The sequence below is a fragment of the Calypte anna genome, chromosome 1 (assembly GCF_003957555.1).
Source record: "Calypte anna isolate BGI_N300 chromosome 1, bCalAnn1_v1.p, whole genome shotgun sequence".
NCBI classification, from domain to species: Eukaryota; Metazoa; Chordata; class Aves; order Apodiformes; family Trochilidae; genus Calypte; species Calypte anna.
Genome location: NC_044244.1, coordinates 2511116 through 2533555, shown reverse-complemented (window position 1 = coordinate 2533555; position 22440 = coordinate 2511116). Strand labels below are relative to the sequence as shown.

At 48.1% G+C, this 22440-nt stretch overlaps 1 protein-coding gene across 1 annotated transcript in view; it reads right to left on the bottom strand.

Moving 5' to 3' along the window:
• The window catches only part of PLXNA4 (plexin A4), a 479396-nt gene that overhangs the window by 251197 nt on the left and 205759 nt on the right, over positions 1 to 22440 (bottom strand). The window contains 1 exon segment of the mRNA XM_030459775.1: positions 5269 to 5400. Within this exon segment, the coding sequence (XP_030315635.1) occupies positions 5269 to 5400 (132 nt within the window).

Sequence of the window (22440 nt, the reverse complement as noted above, 5' to 3'; positions counted from 1 at the left end):
AATTTTTACCAAATGTGGCTTCTGCCATGCTTTAGTTGAGACCATGTTGATTTGATATTCCATTGGCAAAGTTTAAAAGAGCTCCCCAAAATACCTGTCTGCTTCTGCTATGCATGACCCTACCAGTCTCACCTTTGCCATACAGCAATGGTTTTAGGAACAATTGCACCCCACAGATGGGATTTATTCTCAAGACCATGGATGACTTTCTGCTGTCTATGGGGAAGAAATGCAGCTTGTCACTGGAGCATGAAGCTGATTCACCTGCTTGGAACAAAGTTGTATGCAATTTTGGGACAGCAAATCTCCTCCTTTGAGTGAAACGTAGAGTTACTCATACACTGTTTGCAGAACAGAGTCTTCCCTAGCCAGTAGTAAACCAAAAGTAGGAGGCAGCTCAAAGCCTTTCAGATTTTAATAATACAAAGCTGGGACCTCTCGCTGTTTGCCTCCTGATCTTTGAGCCTTTAAGTTCATTTTCTTCAGTTCTCCCCTTTGATGCCTGAATATCAAAAGGAAGAGCTGAGATTCCTGTGCCTTGGAGCTGCATCCGGGTGCTGCGTCAGCTTTGCAAAACACACCTGGTGCTGGGAGAAACCCAGGAGTCCAACGTGTTGAAAGAGAAAGATTCAGGGGGTAATGGAGGTGACCTTCCAATTCAAAGCCCCCCAAAATGAGCATCCTGCACCTCCTAACATGGAGAGTTTGGCTGAACGTGCATGCCCACAATTAAGAAGCAAGGAGGCTTTGTCAGCCAGCAGAATGGTGCAGATGGAAAAGGAGAAAGCAAAGGAACAGGGGTACCAGGACAGGAAGAATGACATAAAAACAAGTGCAAGACTGAAAAAATGAGAGGCTTGGGCCAGAAAGGGGGATGGGATGAGAGAGAGGCTGAAATAGTGAGGATGGGGTGAAAGAAGCATCTTAACCCCTGAAGATTGCTCCAGGGATCTTGGGTGTTCAGGCTTCTCGTTTGAGAGAAGAGATTCAGAGAGAGGGTTAGAGGAGGGAAAAGGACCTGAGGAGGTATTTGCATGTGTGATGAGGAGAAGAAGAGATGCACAGACACTTTAATTCTCCTTCTATTTCTCCTCTAGCATAATTTCCAGTCTGGTCCTCACCCCCTTAAAACAGTGAGTGAGGCAGAGGACACTCCAGTGTCTGCACACCCAAAACCAAGAGAGAAAAAAAAACCCAGTCTTGCAATGTACTGATATCTCCATGACCTCCAGAGAACATCTTGATATGGGGACAAGTGTCATTCAGGCTGATAATTGAATAAATTACACCTGGAGCAGCCCCCCCTCCCTTCTCCCCCACACCAGATCCTCTCTTCAGTGGGAAACTCTGTGTGGTTGTAACTCACTTGGAGCTTTTGTGAAGCCTGGGGCTAAATGTCAGATCTCCTGATAAACCATGACAGATCCTATGCATGCACCAATCCTTCCCTGCTGTGTTGACAGGAATTTAAAGCAGAGTCTGCAACACAGAGATGTCCTCACCTCTCTGAAATAATAGGACCTTCAGATGCCATGCCTCTGGACTTTAACAATAAAGCTTTCCTCCTCCCTCTTTTGAGTGTCCCTATAGAAAGGGTGTTTATATAATGAGGCCCCTCTGATGGCATAAAGCTGCTGTATCTTCTCCTGAGAGTGCTGCTTCTCACCTCTCAACTTTCACAGGAAATTGCAAGGGAATTCATATTCCAGCCACAGACCCCAAGGATGAGTTGGGTTCCCTTGATGCAAAACCCCATGTGCAACCCCCAGGGTTCAGAGGAAAATGCCCCCATGCAGATGCTGACCCAAAATAAATCCAGGGGATTTATTTTTCTAGCAGCATGAGAAAGCCTCTCTTTGTAGCCAGGCTGATTGTGACCTCTTTGAAGGTCTTTCAAGTGGAAGGATGATGACCTGAGTCCTAACAGCTCCTTGCAGAATAGTTTGAGGCATGGCAAGAGCAATACTTGCTGGGACTTTCAGATTCTGGGACAAGCTGGAGAAATTGGCTTTGGGACAAGCTGGAGAAATTGATTTTATTATGTGGGCTTCCATTCCTCTTGAGGACTGGTGAGTGATGGATCCAAGCCTGGGAAAACTGCTTTTAATGGAGCAGCTATACACCCAACAGAACCATTCTTATCTCCAGGGTCTATTTAGGGTTGAGCCCAGTAAAAGAAAGGAGGAGAAACCTCCTCCTTCTCCAGGGATAGGACCAGCCCTGGTGCCTGCCTGCCTTTGAAAAGGTCAGGTCAAGCCATCACCCTCCTGTCCCTAATTTCCACATCCCTCGTGGTCCCAGGGGACTTCTTGGACAACAAAAACCTCTGATAAGTCAGAGCTTCATCCATTTACAAAAAAATCCATGGGAAATGGCTTGTCCAGTGAATGGGATCCATCCTCCTTCTTCTCCACACCCCTCATCATCATTGCCTCCAGCAAAGGCAAAGCCTGGGCTTGATCTCAGCCACAGAGGCTCCAGAAATGTTAATTCATTCCAGCACTTGAAGTGTGAGATATCAGAAGCACACAGACAGTGACTGCTTGCCACAGCACAGATAAAGTCAAGCAGGCAAAAGCTGCTGTGGTGTTGAGAGTTTCCCCAAATTGGATCAGATTTTAAATAATAACAGTCCTTGCCCTTTTTGCTAACCTCTCTCATACAGACACTCTTGGGCTTTAATGATGAAGGAGGAAGTGATTGAATAAATCACAGGAGACACAGGGCTCCTGGGTTCTCTTTGGGTCTCCACCAACTCATTGTGGCCCTAAAAAAAACCCCTCTCTTAATCTCATGCTTCCCAAAAGTCAACCACAAAATGAGTCTGCTCACATTGTAATGGTCAGGGGAGTGCAGATGCTCAACATGCCAGAAAGAATATATTCTTGGAAGTTTCTGGAGGAAAAACAAGTTGCTCCTCTTGTTCTGATTTTCATCCTTTAAGGAAGTGAAGAGATGAACAGTGCTGGCCCACTGACCTCCTGGGTTCTGAGACCAACCAGAGCAAAGGAGCCAAAAGGAGACTTCAGGCAAGCCTGAAATCTGGGGATTGTTTGCATGTCATCACACTTAAGGGCTTTGACCATATGGGGAGGCCCATTCTGCTCAAAGGAAAGGATGAGAAACCAGAATGGTGCCTTGACCACAGTTTTGCAGGAGCTCACAAGCATCACCAACCTCCAGCTTCTCTCTCCACCCCAACAGATGTGTTCAATTCAGCACTGAAGGTGACATCCCCGTTTTTGCCCAACATGGAGCAATGAGAAAGCAATCCCAGCTCTATCATCATGTCCTTACTCCTGAGTTATCATCATCTCACAGCCTCTTTACTAAAGAAGAATGTACAGAGTTTCTCCCCTCCCCAGTCTGAATTTTTAGGTACTGAGTTTACAAAGCTCAGGGAGAGGTTTGGAGACACAAAACATTTACAATAAAATTATTCAAGCAGAAGAGATGACAGACGTGGACTGGAAATTACAACCCCCCAATTTTGCATGGAGAGAAGGACAGACAACCTGCCACAGCTGAGCTTCTGGTCCACAATGATCCTGTGAGATCTTCTCCCAAAATCCAGCATGGATCACTGCCTTACTGGCCAGGAGAAAATTTTTATCTTAGGGAAAAGCTACTAACTTCAGAGCTAGCCACAGCCTGAGAAGCAGCCACCTGAAGAGGATTATGAGAAGGGTCTACAAACTTCTGGCAAATGAAGAGGGAACAATTATTCAATTTTTTTTAAGGCAGGAATTAGTGGGTGGTAAAACTGCCATGAGGGTGAGTGAGAGGAGGGGATACTGTGGCCCATCTCCATCCTGGAGACTGCTGAGTGTTGATCACTGCAGCACAGTGGTGTCAGAGGGCTGGAGGAGCACAACATACAACATCCAGAGGGGTTCTTGCTGTTAAGGAACTGGATGGTAGTGGGAAAAAACAACATTGCTCTGAGATGAGAATATGTGCACCTCGGTGAGACATCCCCCAAGTCATTTGTGAAGGCAATAAGTGGGTTAACCCATTTAAAGTGGGTTTTTCATGTTTGGTGCCACTTAGATGATCCAAGGACAGGTGGGCAATACATTCTTACTGAATCATTGAACACTAACGGATGGGTGACCATGTCACCCTTGGACTGATGGCCTCCAGTTGACCTGCAGCTGCACTGTAGGACACTGCCATCACCCTGCCAAAATCCCTCCTTGTTCCCTTCTCTCTGGAGCACAACTACAACATCCAGAGGGGTTCCTGCTGCTAGGGAATCGGATGGTGGTGGGAAGAAACAACATTGCTCTGAAATGGGAATATGTGCACCTTGGTGAGACATACCCCAAGTCATTTATGAAGACAATAAGAAGTGGGTTAACACATTTAAAGTGGGTTTTTCATGTGTGGTGCCACTTAGATGACCCAAAGACAGGTGGGCAATACATCCTCAGTGAATCAGTGAACACTAATGGATGGGTGACCATGTCACCCTTTGACTGGTGGCCTCCAGTTGACCTGCAGCTGCACTGTAGGACACTGCCATCACCCTGCCAAAATCCCTCCTTGTTCCCTTCTCTCTGGCGCTCTAAATCTCCTCACTGAACCAGTTACACCATCCCAAGCCCCTGCATGTCCACAGGATTCATTATGCACCATGAATTTCTGCTTGTGAAATTATTTCTTCCTCCCACCACAAGCAGCAAAATTCCTAAGGCCAAGCACTTGGCTAAAATCAGCCAGACTTCCACGTTGAACACCCAGACTGGTCCTTTTCCTGGCATCTGCCTGCCAGTATTTTCAATAATACTTAGAGCCCAATAGGAACATCCCACTAAACTTGGCCTGCACCCTTTTAAGCAGCATCCTAAAGTCTTGATCACTGTGTCTCCAAATCACAGCTTCTCCAAATACTCCAGACAGAGCCAAGGAGTTCAGCATTTCATTTCTCCATCTCTGTGACAGATGTAGCCACAGTTTGAATGGGGGAGGAGAGCAATGTGGTAAGCAGCAGATGCAGTAGCAGCTCCTTGTTTTGTAGCCAGTAGGACTTTTACTGCATAAGGCAAGGCTGGGGGTGGTTTCTTCCCCCTTAGTTCCCTGGCTCTGGTCCCTCAAAAATGTATGCGTGTATAAATACAATGGTTTCACCAAAAAAATCAGATTGACCACGAAACACATCTTTGCAGTCACTATGTGCACTGCCAGAATGTTCTGTGCAATTCTGGTGTTCATAACAAGAGCAAGGTAAAGGATTTCCAAACACTCTGGGGTGCTGGACTTTCTTACCTGTTTCTCAGACATGATGTAGAGGTGTTCATGGTCCACTGAGAAGGCCATATCCCGGAGTATGGGGCCAGTATCCACCACCTGTACAATCTCATATTCCAGTGTGTTCTTGGTGGTACCATCCACACGGATCTGCAGAGAAAAAGAGAAAAGCAAGGAGAGTGCATGAATATTTTTTCCCTCATCCAAGGAGAATAATCATTGGAGAAATGCATTGTGGTCCTGGTTTTTTGGACAACCACTGTCATCACAAAGTGAATCAGTCACAAAACCTTAGAATGGTTTGGGTGGCAGAGATTTTAAAGATCATCAAAGTTCCAGCCTCCCTGCATGGGCAGGGACACCTCCCACCAGCCCAGGGTGCTCCAAGCCCCATCCAACCTGACCTGAGACACTGCCAGGGATGGGGCAGCCACAACTTCCTTAGGCAACCTAGTCTAGCATCTCACCATGCTCACCAATGAACTTTTCCCCTGTCTCCTCACTTTAAGGATAAAGCAGATTTAACTGATTCTTCTGGTCCCATCAAACAGGAGAGAACTGGAGAAGAACAATTGAGAGACTGCTTGTTTTCACCTGGCACTATCACTGTGTTACTGTCATTGTCTGGACAAATGTACTGAGCAGAAAATAAGGGAACAAAGGGCAGAATTTGTGGTGATGACGACCAAAAGATAAAAAAAACCCCATGCAGGAATCTGCAGGACTGACTCACTCCAATGCCAGTCAGACAATATTATTGTCCTTGCTGATATTCCATGGGGCAATGGGTTACTGCAGAAGGTACAGTACAACACAATTTCTCTTTTTGATTACATGTATCAGATAGAGATCAGACCCACATAAATATGGCACTTTATGATTCCAGCCACATCTCATAACTTAGGAGCAGCAATAACTGGAACTATGAGAAGGACCCAGATGCAACATCCGCCTGGATCCCAGAGAGTGACACAGCAATACAGAAGGAAGTGTGCAGAACACCAGAGGGGCTTTTGCCTGTCTGAAAACAATTTCTAGAGACTGGGCTCAAAAGCAGCTGGATGCTCACAGAATGGTTTGTTTTGGAAGGGATCATCCAGTTCCAACCCCTCTGCCATGGACAGGAACATCTCCCACCAGCCCAGGTTGCTCCAAGCCCCATCCAACCTCACCTGAGACACTTCCAGGAATGCAGCAGCCACAGTTTCTCTGGACAACCTGGGCCAGGGTCTCACCACCCTTACAGCAAAGAATTTCTTCCTCAAATCTCATCTCAATCTTCCCTCTTTCATCTTAGAAACTACCAAAGTCCCTGGTTTGCAGTTGTGCACTTCATAGCTGAATAAAAAGCACCCTTCCCACCCAAAGGAAATAACAAATCATGGAGAATTCCCACTCTTTCCTAGTGAAGTCCATGAACTTGTTGCTTCTGTATCAACCTTTCAGAGCCTGAATGATCTTTGATATTAGAAAGGCAAACAGAGGGGAAGAGAGGGAATGACAAAGGGTCTGGAAAACCTCTAGGAGCAAAGGGCATCAATGATATTCAGATTCTTATCTTTACCCTTCCTCTATGTCCCCACCTGCTGTATGACAACAAAGAAATGTTATTCCCCCCAGGAAAGGCAGGAGAATGAGGCAGAGAGGAGTTACAGGGGTTCTGTGACATCAAAGGGTATGGAGGGTGCCCAGGGATGCTCAGGGAACCACAGAAGTGGGTGCCACTTGCAGGCATTGGCTTTTGGGCTGCTCAGATGACACAGAAGGCTTTGCAGTCACTTTGATGGATCTTCTGATGACAGCAACACACTCCACAGCATCAACACACCCAGAGGTCAGAGCCTGAAGTCCAACCCTGAGCATCCTTGGCTCCTGCTGGCTCTGACTTCCTGGGAGGAGAGGGTTCATTGGTGTCCACGGTCCAGATTCATGGGGGAATTCAGCTCCTCTGAGTGTCTTTTCTTGGAAATGGCCACTGTTGTGATTCCCTTGTGAGGACAAAGGCAAAGAGGCCAAGAGGCTCAGGGTGAATTATTCCACTTAGAAGAAAAGGAGGAGACAGAAAGGGCTGGAAACTGAGGAATTCCAGGGCAGCTGTAATGCCCCCACAGCAGGAATCTTTCCTGTGTCCAACGGAGCCTTCCCAGCACCAAGTTCTGACTCTCAGGGAGTGTTTGCTGAACTTTGTCTGCTGTTCCAGCTCTGCTCTTCCCCCCTCTAAGTCCCTTTTGTGACTGCTTGTCCCTTCCAGAGGGCTCCAGAAGCTCCTTGCTCTCTCTGGTGCTCATTCTGCTAAACAAACTTTCTGTCTTTGCTGCTTTGACCTTGATTTTCCAGCATCACTAGGAGCAGATCTGTTGGTTGCTGGATAGGGAAGAAGCCAATTATCACCCCAGGGCTCAGGCACTGTCCTCAGCCTTTGCCAGGCCCCATTAGAGGAGCAAGAGCTCAGAGATGGAAGAGGGAGGCTGGAGAAATAGTTGGCTGGGGTTAAAAAACCCTGCAGAGAGGAGGCAAAGCCCCCAGGGATCTCCTCTGTGCATTTGGGGCAGGTAAAATATTGCAGAGGATTCACACCAGGAACACAGAGTGACTGGGAAGTGATTTAACAGCTATTGCTGGCCTAATTGCCTGCAAAATCATTATTTTGCAGAGGGAGGGGGGGGAAGGAGGAAGGAACAGAGCTCATTGGAAGGAACAGAGAACATGTGCAAACACACACACGTGTACATACAACCTAATGACTTCAAGTATAGAAATCTCTCTCTCTCTCTCTTTAAACCTAAGGCAAAAGAAAATTCAGAAGAAGGCCAGAAAGTCTGGCAGATATTCACCCACACTGCATGGGCTGTGCAAACCCTATGCCAGCAAAGAGGGGAATATTCCAGCTTGCAGCCAGAAGTCTGCCCCTTAGCTCAAGCCATCCCTTTACCTGTCTTCAGCTTTGGCTTTTATAGGTTTGACCCCAGGTACAGAGCCCAGAGGGTCTCCACCTTCCCTACACATTCTTCTCAGTCCTGAGCATCAAACAACATAACAGCAATTTCTCCTTGAGAGAGATTTATTCCTGCATCCCAGGCACCTACCAGAACCATGGCATTTAGGTGAGCAAAAAATAAGAGGAGCCTGTGAAGGGGAAAGGAGAAGATTCTCACCAAAGCCTCCAAGTGCTCACCACTAAAGTCAGGGAAAGAGATCCAATTCCAGGTGGGAAAGCTCCCCAAGTTGCCAGTTGCAGGGAATTTGAAGCAAACCCCAGCCATGTGCCCTTTTCTCCCTCTTCTTCTTTGCTGGCATCAGCCACAGACCCCACGTAGAGCTGGAGTTCTTCTGAATTATGGGATTATGGATATTCTTCTATTCAAGATGTTCTTATTAGGCTGTGGGATCAGAGCCTGACTGACAGTCCAGTGAGGGTTTCTCCTTGAGACTTCCTGTGAATTACAAACCCCTCTGCAAGGCAGGAGGGAGGGGAGCACAAAGCAACAGAAGGGATTGCAGGACCATACAGCAACCTCCAAATGCTCAGTCCACCCCAACCAGACGTGTGCACACTCCTCCACAAACACATTTACCCCCTCTACTCCAGGAATCCCTTTTTTCCCTGCTTACACATCCATCCTGGACAAGCAGATGCTCCTTGGACCACAAGATGCCCTAATCAGCACCCAGCTTTTCCTGCTGTCCTTTAACCCAACACAAATGTACAGAGCTCCTGGGGACCAACATGCTCAGGCTGCACATCCCTCCTGCTTCCCAGCAGGCTGCACTCCTTGGGTTCTGTTCTGCAAAACCTGCTGCTATTAAAACATCAGCATGATGCTTCCCCAAGGTCAACTCCCAAGGGACCAATTCTGGCAGCTGTTTGTTTGTTTGTCTGAACGTTATCTAGGTCTGGCTGTTTATTTACATCCATTGAAGTAGCAGACAATAAATATCCTCTCCCAGCAGCAAACAGATGCTTGCACTTGAATGTTCTGGCTAGGGCTGACTTAAAAACGATCTCCTTAATGAGCAAACAACACTATTAATCTTTAAAGGCACAGACTCTGGCCTTCACTGAGCTCCCACCCTGGCCATGGCTAGCTCTACAGGCATCCTGGCAAGTAGCCCACGGGCCTGGGAGATGAAAGAAGGTAAAAGATAACTCCCATCACTCAGCTGGTTCTGTTCAGCATTATCTGGGTCTTTCCAGCTGCTGGGGGATCCACAGGAGGGTGATGCTAGAGCACCCTCTCCCAGACAAGCTGGTGGCAGATGACTCAATCTAAGAGGGAGAGGGGGTTTAAAGGTTGGGATCAGATGGTTATTACAGAGAGGTACACAATAAACCCTTCCAAATTATAGGTATGGACTGAAAAGGGTCAGAGAAAAAAGGTTGGAGGTTGGAAAAAAAGGTGAGAGGTTGGAGAAAAAAAGAAGGAATTGAGGCCAACAGGCACTTAGTCCCATTGCTGGAAGATAAACCATGAGCATGGCAAAAAACAAATATCCCTTTAAGCTCACCAGAGCATCAGAAACACTTCTTTTCCAGACTGGAGCACTGATCCTGTCCCAGGAGGTCTGAGAGGACCATGTCCTTAAATCATGTTGATCTTCCATTCAGCTGGATGGGGATGGTCTCTTTTGGAAAGCCTTCTACTTCAGAGGTAAGAAAGTGATGAGGTGACCAACCACACCAGCAGAAGAGCTGGGAAAAGCTCTTCCAATCTCTGTGTCTACATCAATAAATAGCACAGTGTAGGAGGAGTTATCTGTAAAGGGCCCCTGTGTCAGCTAAAATCCATCACACATACAGGATGTGCTTCAGGAGCTTTACTTCAGACCTACCAAAGCCTCATCCTGGAGACTGAAGCAGTGTTTGGAGCTCATTAAAAGCATCCAGGTCTGTTTTATCCCAGAAAAATCCAGTTCCTACACTTTAAGCTTGCTCTGCTGTTTGACTCCCAGCAAATTAAAATCACACAACTGATTGGCTTCAAATTTCTTTTCAGACTCCCATCAGAAGCACATTCCTGAATGAGGATTCCTGACGTACATTTTACTCTCCCCACAGCTTGGGCTGGTCACTGGCAGCAAAATTATGGAACATTTCCACTGTGCCAATTGAGCTCAGCTGTTTCCCACTCTTCTAAATCCATCACCTCCTGCCCAGAGCATCATTCCTGGCCCACTGAAGTCAAAACGTGACCCTTTTCATTAACTCCTTTGTATAAAACATTTGAAACCCATCCAGGACTCCTGAGAGGGTGGTCAGGAGCAGGATCCTGATGGCCAACCCAGCAGACAGCAGGAGCAGGCAGACATGGGTTGGATGAGAGTCATTACAAATAATTAAATGAATAAATAAGTGGAAGAGGAACTGGTGAACCATGGTTTTGCTCAGCCAACCCCTCCCCACTGCTTTGCTTTTTGTGCAGTGTCAGCAGCCCTCAAGACTGATGAAGTTGAAGGGAATCCATCACTGCCAACCCCAGTGCTCCCAGTGGCTGCTCCAGCAGCTCCCTCTCGAGTTGTGCTGGTGGTTTATTCTGGCCATGAAATTGCCCCAGTTCCCAAGGGAGGTGATCAAGTGGCTGCCAGGGAAATTATAAGGATGGATTTCAAAGGAATAACCCCACAGGCCCTTAGAATCCATTCCTCCTGCCTCCTCCTGGGTGCAAGGGCACGAACATGGCTGTAGCAATGCCCCTGGAAGGAGAAGAAATATTTTTGGGGAAGGGAATGCCAGACCTGGCAGGACAATCTCTGTCCTCCCTCTATCCTGAGGCATCCTTCCTTTTTATTCCTTTTCTCTCCTTCTCCCAGGGCTTCTCACTGAAATCATCCTCATTATTTCTGGCTATTGGATTAAAGGTCTGCAAACTTCATTTCCAGGAGATCCAAGCAGCCCTGGAGCCCAGCACATCAATCCAAACTGCTCCGAGCAGTGCCCAACCACAGCCTTATGACTGCACAGGGGCTTTCATTGCTTTTCCAATATCAGCTCTTCCCACTTTTATGAACCTAATGTTTCCCACTGGGCTCTGGGACTGCTGGATGCCATTCCTGGCATGGTGAGGGGGCAAAGGCAGAGCAGGCAGTGGCTGATCTAATGTCAGGCTGTTATGATGATCATCTGTTTCTTCTTTCCCATTGATTGGAGCTACATGATGTAGCTCTATTGATCTCAGCAGAGACAGGGAAGGGGTTGGTGACATTCCCTGCTCCTCCTATTTCCCTCCACGCTTTGGTGTGTGTTTTTCCAGTCAAATAATCTGCTCCAATTTGCCTAAAGCTTATTAACAGGAGATCAATTTCTAATAAAACATGGCATTTCAATAGCAAACCCAAAAAAAAGCCTTTAGAAACAGTAATTGAAAAAGCAAGGTGAGGTATCTCTTTTTCATGCCTAATAGCAGCATCTCTGTTTTCTCTTGTACAGGTGTCTTAAGGTTCTGCTTGCATGGACAGTGCCAGCCCATCCTAAATCAGATCTCAGAGTACCCTCAGCCATATGGAGAGCAGGCTCCTGGAAAACCAGGTGTTTAATCTTCTAAGCATTTATGTTTCCAATGCTCCCCAGACCCCAAAGTGTCATAACAGTAGCCACCACCACCAGAGGTGATGTTAGTTGATCTGAAGAGTCAGCCACAGCCTTTTGCTTCCAAGACCTACACCCTAAACTTGCAAGTCCCCCCCATTTTTTCACCCTTGCAATTTCCAAGGAGAATGATATTTCCACCCTTCTCCACAGGGACTTCTTTTCCAACCAGCAAAACACAGGATTTTCAAGAAAACAGAGCTTCCCTAGAATACTTCTGGCTAATCCCTGTCATCTGCAGGGCTTGCCCTCTAATCCTCCCTCCTCACACCCTTGGCTGGGCTGGTTGCACAGGGCAGGACAAGAAGGTTTAATCCCTGCTGAGGAGTCACTTGCTGACCTCTCCTGTAATCCAGCCAGGATGGAAAATGAGGTCAAACAGAGATGTGTCTGACAGCTACACAAGAGATCTCCCTTGCAGGGCACACCAGGGCAGAGGAGGCTTCTTCTTATTCCATCAGGGCCAGGAGAAAGCTGAGCTGATGATGAGTTTTGGGTTCCTGGCAGAGGTGCTTTGATTTCCCAGTGGCTCAGTGTCTCACCACGGATCAAACATGCAATAATCTGGGGATGCACTGTAAAGAACCTTCTGCTTTGGGCCAGAAGGTCTTGGAAGACAGGAAATGAGCTCCTAGCTGACATAGCTCCCCTTTTTTGAGATGCTCCCAGCTGTACTGGATTTATGATTTAAATTAGACATAAATAAAATACCAGCCTTTCATTCTGGCTTTGGACATCACCTAACACAGTAGGTTTATGACTTTGACTCCCAGCATCATAAAAATCATAATTACATCTTGAAGTGTGGCCAGCCAAGCAATACCTGGACTGCAGGGCTATCCCCAAACTACAGAGCTGGACACAAGGAGTAAAAGGGAAGGAGATCATAGAATCATAGAATCATAGAATTGGCTGGGTTGGAAGGGACCTCAGAAATCATCAAGTCCAACCCTTGACCCACTCCCACTGCAGTTCCCAGCCCATGGCACTCAGTGCCACATCCAGGCTCTTCTGAAATATCTCCAGACATTCCAGAGAATCCACTACTTCCCTGGGCAGCCCATTCCAATCTCTGATCACCCTCTCCAGAAAGAAATTCTTTCGAATCTCCAACCTAAACCTCCCCTGGCACAGCTTGAGACCCTGCCCTCTTGTCTTGCTGAGAGTTGCCTGGGAAAAGAGCCCAACCCCCCCCTGGCTCCAACCTCCTTTCAGGGAGTTGGAGAGAGTGATGAGGTCTCCCCTGAGCCTCCTCTTCTCCAGCCTCAACACCCCCAGCTCCCTCAGCCTCTCCTCAGAGGATCTGTGCTCCAGTCCCTTCCCCAGCCCAGTTGCCTCCTTTGGACCTGCTCCAGCACCTCAATCTCCTTCCTGAGCTGAGGGGCCCAGAACTGGACACAGGACTCAAGCTGTGGCCTCACCAGAGCTGAGCACAGGGGCAGAATCCCTTCCCTGGACCTGCTGGCCACGCTGTTCCTGAGCCAGCCCAGGATGCCATTGGCCTTCTTGGCCACCTGGGCACACTGTTGGCTCATGTTCAGCTTCTTGTCAATCCAAACTCCAAGGTCCCTTTCTGCCTGGCTGCTCTCCAACCACTCTGTCCCCAGCCTGTAGCAGTGCATGGGGTTGTTATGGCCAAAGTGCAGGACCATGTCCTTCCTCTCCCCCACAGGGAGAACGTGTCAGGTGTGTGCAGCTTTGACATTCAGGAGCCAATTGACAGAAGACCCCAATTTTGAAGGCAGGGTGTACACACGCTCCCCTGGCTCTCCCTGATTGATAAATTAGACACTCACCAGCCCCGTGCTAATCAATGCAAATCATTAGTTTGTAACAACACAAGGCAAGCTGGGCGAAGCTCATTTTTCAAGGTAATGGCCTGCCAAGTGATCAGTGTTCAGCAACAAGCCCTGCCAGGCCATCCATTAACTGCTGGCACTCACCTATGGCATGGAGTTGAGGCCTCTGATGTCCACCAAGGACTGGGCTGTGCTGGGCAAGAGCCAAAACCCCAAACCTGCTATTCCCCTTCCTTCCTTTCCATGAGGCATCAAAGCTCCTGGCCCTTGCCCAGACTTTGCTGCCACTTGGTCCCTGGCATCTGGGCTGCACATGTTCTTGCTGCCCATGAGTGCTCGTTCTTCACTTATCCCAACCCTGCAAACTAAAATTCAAGTCATTTGAGACTGAAAATTTGTGCTTGCCCCTTTCCCACTGGAAAGCAAAGCAAGCATTGACCTGCAGATATGCCCTGGGAAACTTCACCTTGACAGAGGTGGCATCTCTAAGAGATACAAGATGCATCAGGCATGGGTTTGCCCAAATTCAGAGGAGATTTTAAACACTCCAGCCACCAGGTTTTGACTCCAAACTTTTGGCTTCAGGTCTTTGCAAGCACTGCCCAGCCCAGTGAGCAGTCTGGGAGAATGAAACTGCAACAGAGGAAGACCTGCATTGACCTTTCTTTCTTTGACCATCAGAACAAAGGGAGAGAAGGAACATGAGACAACTTCTCCTTCTACAAAGGAGCCCTTGCAGCTTCTGTGTTTGCCTCCCAAGCTCCACAGAATTTAAGTCCTATTGGCAACAGAACAATCTCTTCATCCATGGGTTTCTTTCTCAGGTACATGTCCTATCACAGATGCTCTATAGAGCATCTCCAGGTCCTCCATGGAGAATAAGGGTTCTCTATTTGATATTTCCAGAGTTACATCTCAGTGCTCACAAAGAGGATCCCATCATGTTTATGATCCCTCAAAGCTCATCCTAGTGCCACTGAATTCCTGTGCACTTCAGTGGGGTTTTTTTGGGTCTCTCTGGAGCACACTGATGGCTGCTCTACAGCAATAAAGTCATCTCTGATTCCTCACAACACCCTGTTCCATGAGCTGAGAGAGAATGCCCTGGACCTCTTAGCTCTGTCTTCAGATACATCATGGAATTGTTCCAATTTCCCACAGTGCAGGAGTTCAGATGTCCATAGAGTCACTGGCCACGGCAGGAAGATCTCCAAGCACTAATTTCTCCCAAACCAGTGGAATTTCATGCCCATGGCCAGCATTATGAGGAGGGGAAAGATATTTTTTAGATGTTTCTCACTTTCCTGCCACCATTCTTGTTCTTCATAAAGAGACTGTGAAAAATGCTTTCAGTCAGAGTGGGTTCTGATTGAGACTGAGGGAACAAAACCACACACAGAAGAAGGATGATGAAATTGAAATTTTTACACACAAGAGCAGGGGTGGCAGCTGGTGATGTGAACAACCCAAAATGCTCTGCTCAGCTTTTAAGCAGGAATATGTGTGAATGGGGCTGACCAGCAATAAAAATCTCAACATAGTTGGCCCAGAGCATAAATCCTCACATGGGATTGCTCAGAAATTGAGGCAGAGAGTACTATGGGATGGCATGAGGACAGATGGATCTCACCAGGGGCTGGATCATGAATACAAACCCTTGATAAGTGTCTGTTCATGACCAGATTCCTCCCAGAGATGAGCTCATCCCCCCCGTGCCGGGAACGCAGTGACCCGGAGGGATGGAGGCCCCATGGAGGGGGGTGCAGGGCAGCACCACAAAGGACCCTTTGAGTTTAGGGCCAGAGACACCCCCGGATCCTCATGACACTATGTCACTTGAAATGCAGCCAGCTGGCCTTTGGCAAGGGGTGGCAATGCATATGTGTGGAGACCCGGGCACCCAGATGGATACAGGGGAAGGAGACATGGATGAGCACGGAGAGCAAAGCAGACATCAGTATGGAAGCATGCAAGAGGGGGGAAATATTCATAGAATTATCTCATAGAGGCAAAGACTTGTTTGGGTTGGAAGGGACTGAGGTGATGAGGATCATCCAGTTCCAAACTCCTTACCATGGGCAGGGACACCTCCCACTTGATCAGGTTTCTTCAAGCCTCATCCATCCTGTCCTTGAACATGAGAAGGGATGGGGCAGCCACAGCTTCTCTGAGCAACCAGGATCTCACCACCCTCACAGCAAACAATTTCTCTCTAATGTCTAACCTAAAGCTTCCCTCTTCCAGTTTCAAGCCATTCAAGTAGACAAAACCAACCCAAAGAAAACAGGGCCTTGGAGGAACCCAGAAACACATCCTGCCCACCAAGGGTCCTCTGTGTAGGCTGAGGATGCACTCATCAAGGTGTCACGGGGTCTTGGTGACAAGCAAGGGGCCATGGGGTGATGTCAAGATGAGCAGATGCAGGCACCCAGTGAATATTCACCCCCAGCAGAGTCTGGGGTAGGGGCATATTTGGGCAGCACAGGCATCCCAGCAAAAGGATCATTTCCCTGCAGCAGAAATGAGGAAATCTGGTCTGGATAAGGGTGTTTACACACACCTCAGTTCTGGCCATCAGCAAGGGCAATGAGCTCAGTTATCTTCTCATAAGGGATGAGCTCCCCTGGGAAGCCAGGCTGAGGGATTGGGGTTGTTCAGCCTGAAGAAAAGGCTCCCAGGTGAGCTTAGAGCAACCTTCCAATATCTGAAGGGGCCACAAGAAAGCTGAGGGAGAGCTTTGGACACGGGGGGGTAGGGAGAGGACAAGGGAAATGGGTTAAAACTTGAAGAGGGGAGATTTATGCTGGATATTAGGAAGAAAATCTTTAATTTGAGGGTGGTGAGACACTGGAACAGGTTGCCCAAGGAAGTTGTGGCTTCCCCATCCCTGTAGAGAGACATTGTCAACCAGGTGCCTTGAGTTGCCAAAGAGTGGGTGTGAGTCCACCTGTGCCTGATTAGGACAGGCCCCTATTGGGCATGAGCAAGACCAGGGGGCCAATAAAGGTGGGACACACACCCACAGAGGAGAGCTCAGCTCACTCTGGTGTGAGGCATGGAGAGGCCAGCAGCTTGTTGAGCCTCTGGAGCAAGAAAGGGTCTTCCCGCTACACTTCTACCCTGGAAGCGCTGTGTGGTGGCTGGAGTCCTGGAAGAGACCAGCAGCTCGTCGAGCTTCAGGAGCAAGAATGGCTCCTCCCGCTACACATCCCTGTGTTCAAGGCGAGATTGGATGAGGCTTGAGCAACCTGGGCTGGTGGGAGGTGTCCCTGCCCATGCAGGGAGTTGGAACTGGATGAGTTTTAAGGTCCCTTCAAACCCAACATTCCATAAGGTGTCACATCCCATCTTGGAGATGCACAGACATATTTGCAATTTCCCTTTCCATCCTATCAGGGGCTGACCAAAGCTCCTGCTTTGCTGAGAATTTGGGTATTTTCACCACTTTCTCTGAAACAAACAAATAATCCCAGAGTTTGTGTCACTGGGGAAGTAAGATTCTGTGTTCTTGAGCTGAAGGTTGTGTCATGAGCTGGTGCTAAATGACCACAGAGAGATGCAGATGCAGATGGAGAGGCAGATGCAGATGCAGAGAGTGGTGGAGCTGGGAGTGTGTAACTGGAAACAGAGAAATCTGGGGGTTGGAACTCTGCTCATTCCCCTGCTAAAATCCATGAGCTTGGGTGGGTGACTTGGGAACAATTCCTGTCAGCAATGGGAAGACTTTATCTCCAAGTCCAGGAGAAAGGGGAGCCTGAAAGAGAAGCTCTCTAAGGAAATCAGCCAGTCCAGCCTCTCTGTCCAGTCCTTTTTTTCAGCTGACATCCCTGGGGCTGAGGATGAGATAAGGAGGTCCCACATATCTCTGGGTCCCAGCCCCACTGACAGGGTTGGGATCTGCCAAGGTTATCATAGTTTAGTTCCTGGCTCTTTCAGCTCCTGGGCTTCTCAATGCCAAGGTGACCTATTAAGAACTTAATATGAGATAAGAATAACATCCCTTGAAGCCTTTCTAACCTTCATAATCTATGTTTATCCACAAGAAAAAAAAAATAAAGAAGAAAATAAAAGAGGAAGGAGGGAATGCTTATCTTCTAATATTGCCTCAGATAAAAAGAAAGTGCCATCTGGAGACAAAGCTCCACATCTGCCCTTTTTTCTCCTTCCATGAAAGCAGCCAGAAAACTGATTCAGTGCTGAAATAGGGGATGAGACCTCTTCCATTGACCTCCCCTAGACTGATCCTCCACTGGAGGCTGATCCACCAACAATTCCTCTGCTTTTCTCTCTGATGTCTGATGAAGGGAGATGTCTCTCTGAAACCCAGCCTCAACACCAACCACCTTTCTCACCAGTCAGTCTGAAATGAGTAGAAGTTTTCCCAGAAAGTGCCACCTCTTCTATCAGCCAACCTCCATAAAAAGCAAATCCCTCAGCTCTGTCTCACTGAGGTCTTCATCTTCCTGAGGCTTCTTCTCATCTCCCATCAGCTACTCCCTCACTAGTGACCCAAAGCCATCCCTTATGCTTTTTTTTTTTTCCAAAGCCACCAGACAATTTGTTGGTCTTCTCCAACATCACTTGGTTGTATTTAGCTGCACCTCTAACACTGAGCTACAAGAAATTTCAGTCACCTCCAGATGGAGAGACAACCACACATCTTTGCTCGGTTCCTCACTCTCCATCTCCTCCTGAAATGATCACCAACAGCTTGTGGCAGCTTTCAAAAGATCCTCATGCACTTCTTTATATCGAGTTATCAAATTTTCCCCTAGCATCCCCAAAACTGTGCTGAGAGCTACTGTGGTGGTCCCACAGGGATCCAGCCACTTCTGAGGATGAGCAAAGGTGGAGGACAAGAGGGAAGCATGATGATAGCCCTCATTCCTCCTCAGATACAAGAGTAAAGAGAGAGGGACACAGGGCCTTGCAGCTTTGGGGAAGGAGGATGAAGGTCCCTTAGCATATAGGGACAATATAATAAGAGAGAAGAAAATTTCCCCCAGTCCCAGAGAGCAAAGAATACATGATACAAGTCTAACACAGTGAATTACATCAGAGACCACTGAATATGGAGCAGTAAATATTGTCCTCCTTCTCAGCACCCTCCTATCCACAACGTCTTGTTCCAGCCTAATGTTCCACATTCTCATTTATCATCTCCTTTGTCTCCATGGTTAGAACAAAGGACTTAAAAACAACACTAAGCTGGGGGGGAGTGTGGATCAGCTGGAAGGCAGGAGGGCTCTACAGAGGGACCTGGAGAGACTGGAGAGTTGGGCTGATTCCAACGGGATGAGGTTCAACAAGGCCAAGTGCCGGGTCCTGCACTTTGGCCACAACAACCCCATGGGGAGCTCCAGGCTGGGTACAGAGTGGCAGAAAGGGACCTGGGAGTCTGGATTGCCAGGAAGCTGAACATGAGCCAGCAGTGTGCCCAGGTGGCCAAGAAGGCCAATGGCATCCTGGCCTGGATGAGGAACAGCGTGGCCAGCAGGTCCAGGGAAGGGATTCTGCCCCTGTGCTCAGCTCTGGGGAGGCCACAGCTTGAGTCCTGTGTCCAGTTCTGGGCCCCTCAGCTCAGGAAGGAGATTGAGGTGCTGGAGCAGGTCCAAAGGAGGCAACTGGGCTGGTGAAGGGACTTGAGCACAGATCCTCTGAGGAGAGGCTGAGGAAGCTGGGGCTGTTCAGCCTAAAGAAGAGGCAGCTCAGGGGAGACCTCATCACTCTCTGCAACTCCCTGAAAGGAGGTTGGAGCCAGGGGGGGTTGGGCTCTTTTCCCAGGCAACTCTCAGCAAGACAAGAGGGCAGGGTCTCAAGTTGTGCCAGGGGAGGTTTAGGTTGGACATTAGAAAGAATTTCTTTCTGGAGAGGGTGATCAGGCATTGGAATGGGCTGCCCAGGGAAGTAGTGGATTCTCCGTGTCTGGAGATATTTCAAAAGAGCCTGGATGTGGCACTCAGTGCCATGGGCTGGGAACTGCAGTGGGAGTGGATCAAGGGTTGGACTCGATGATCTCTGAGGTCTCTTCCAACCCAGCCAATGCTATGATTCTATGACAAAAAAATCAGAATCTTAAATCTTAAGTGAGCCCTGAACTGTCCTGGCCATGTGATTTTAGAGATGTCACCAACCCCTCTGAGTGCTTCAGGTTCCACATATTTCATTGGAACACTTGTGTGCTGGATGCTTTTTAGGGATGCAGGAAAAGGAGGTTCTTGAGACATGAAATGTAAACTCAAAACATACCACCAGAGTAGAATGGGTCACTGTGCATCCCTCAGCTCAGAGAGTGACATGGAGGAAAACAGAATATTGGGTGACCAGACACCCATGGGTCTCCAGTCATTATATGGGAAACCTCCAGAGAGGGCTGGGGAGGATAAAGATTGATTGGTATTGGAAATCTTCAAAGCTAAAGTATTGTGGAAGTGAATTAATTGTTACCTCCAATAGCCTAAGAATAGCAGGCATCTCCAGACCCTTATTCACAGGGTACATCAATCAGAATTAACCAAATGTGTATTCCAGGCCCTTGATTGAATTATCTAAAAGTAATTCAAATTAATGTAAAAAGAACAGTGCAGCAGGCACTTTGGAAATGCCAGGAAATCACCCGCCAGGACCATCAGAGTTAAAGAAAGAGGCACAGAGTGGAAACTGAGCAGTCGAGGACAGCAGGGAGTGATTTCCTCCCATCCAAACCCACCCCAGCATCTGCAGAACATCAGCCCAGCTCTCTGGGAGTGAAGCTGACCAGGCTGTGGAGGAAACAGGACCCTCCAGGAGCACTTAAAAGGATTAGGAGGTCTGCTGAGACCTGTCCTCAAGGAGCTGCACAGCACGGAGGGCAAGGCACGAGGCACAATCAAGGGAGAATTAAGAAAGGCAGAAGGGTTTAGAGAGTGAGTGCTGACATATTATTCCACTTAGACAGAGGTAGGGGACTCCTGGGAAAGGGGAAAGTCTGTCTGAGTGGTTCAGGTTGGGGACTGGCTGCTGAGCTGGGAGTCAGATCCTAGATCAAGCTGTTGGGAAGATGGAGTTGTTCCAATCAAAGGAGTTAAAATGGATTTTGTGAGTTTAACACAATCTATGGCACTGAGATGGTCCCCAACCCCCTCACCTCATGGGACTCCAGGGGGAATAAGAAATGGAGAGAAATTCAGAAAGCAGAGAGCCTGGAAAAGCTGAGCACCATCTTGAAGGATGCTTTGGTTGAGCCAAGTGATGCCCAAGCAGGAGAGCCCAGCAGGGATGTCAGAGCAGAGCTAAGAAGAAGCATTTTTCTTCCAACAGGACCAAGGTGCAGGTCAACAATTCACTCTTTGGTGCCCTTTAACTTCCCCCAGATCCTTCCTTTACTTTTGTTAGTACCAGAGCAACAACCTGTTGCTGTGTCTAAGACAGGTAGTTACTTTTCTTCTAATGGAAGAGATCAAGGTGTCTGAACTCTAAAAGTAACATCACATCAGGGAGTCCTCCATCCTCTAAAGCTCTGTGAGTTTCTCTTTACCTACCCTGCTCATCACCATTATACAGGTGGTCCATCCCTGGTCATGTATCAGTGGACACCAACCAACAGGTCCTGCCTGGAAACTTCTGGGAACAACACTCAGGCATTCTTGGGGTGGTTGCTAGCAGAAACCATACCCCAGACACCACTTCTATGCTTAGATAGCAGAATCTGGGACAAAATCCAGAGCTGCTTCTCAGGGATGCTCAGGACACCTCTCTATTTTGGGTGCCTGTGTTTTGGGTCCCCTGCAGCAAGCTCAGCTGCACCTTTGCTGATGGAAAGGGGATGGAAGAATAGCTTGGGAATGACTGTGTGCCTTCATCTCCCTCTTCTACTTCCCCTGGGCCAGGGAGAGCCAGCAGATCGTGTCACTCATGTGCCAAGGGATCACTTTCCTCTGGGACCTGGAGGTAACCCCAGCAATGAAACCCAACCCAAAGCCATTTGGGTCGTGGCAGGAGACAAAGCAGGGTCAGGAGTTCAGCATCAATACAGCAAGTGGCTGGCAGTGGTGACACAAAAGACTCAGGGATCAGATTATACTTGGCCAGAGCTGCTTGGGGAGGGTAGCACTGAGATGTGTAATTATTCCCCCTTTTCATCTTCCACCTCAGTTCACAGGCCTCTCCTGGCTTTGTCCTTCCAGAGGTTACCTCCAAGCAGGGTCCTGGCCAGGGAACCCTTCCCAAGCCACAGAGTAGAGGTGGGAGAGCAATTAAATGATGAGAGATGTCAGGTTTCATGTAGCCTTTCCACTGAAATCACAGAATTGTCACAGCTGGAGAAGCCCCTAAAATCATCAGATATCTTGGGCTTCAGCAGAATCACTTCAGGTATTTCTGTCAGCTTCAGGCTGGAGTAGTGAAATTACTCCGGGTTTACACACCAGGAGCATCAGCAACTCCAGAGGAACTAAACAGGACTAAAAGGATGAGAGGAAAAGAAACAGGACCTCAAATCTCCTAAGAAGCAGCAACTTTTTCCTCCAAATCCCCCCAGAGTGTGGTGGTGCTGATGGTTCATATTCCCAAAGTTTGGGAGGTTGTTTAGGGAATAAACCTGGTCTAGTAGGAGGTGTCCCTGCCCATGGCAAGAGGGTTGGAAATAGATGGTTTCTGAGGTCCCTTCAATGCCAAACCAGTTTGGAATTCTGGGATTCTATGGAATTCATAGTCAGGGAGATAGAATATGCCCATGCACAGATCTTTATCCAAACAACAGCTTGAAATACCTGAAGTATTGAGGATTTCCCTGAAAAAAAGCCTCCTTATGGGAATTACCATTTGTTC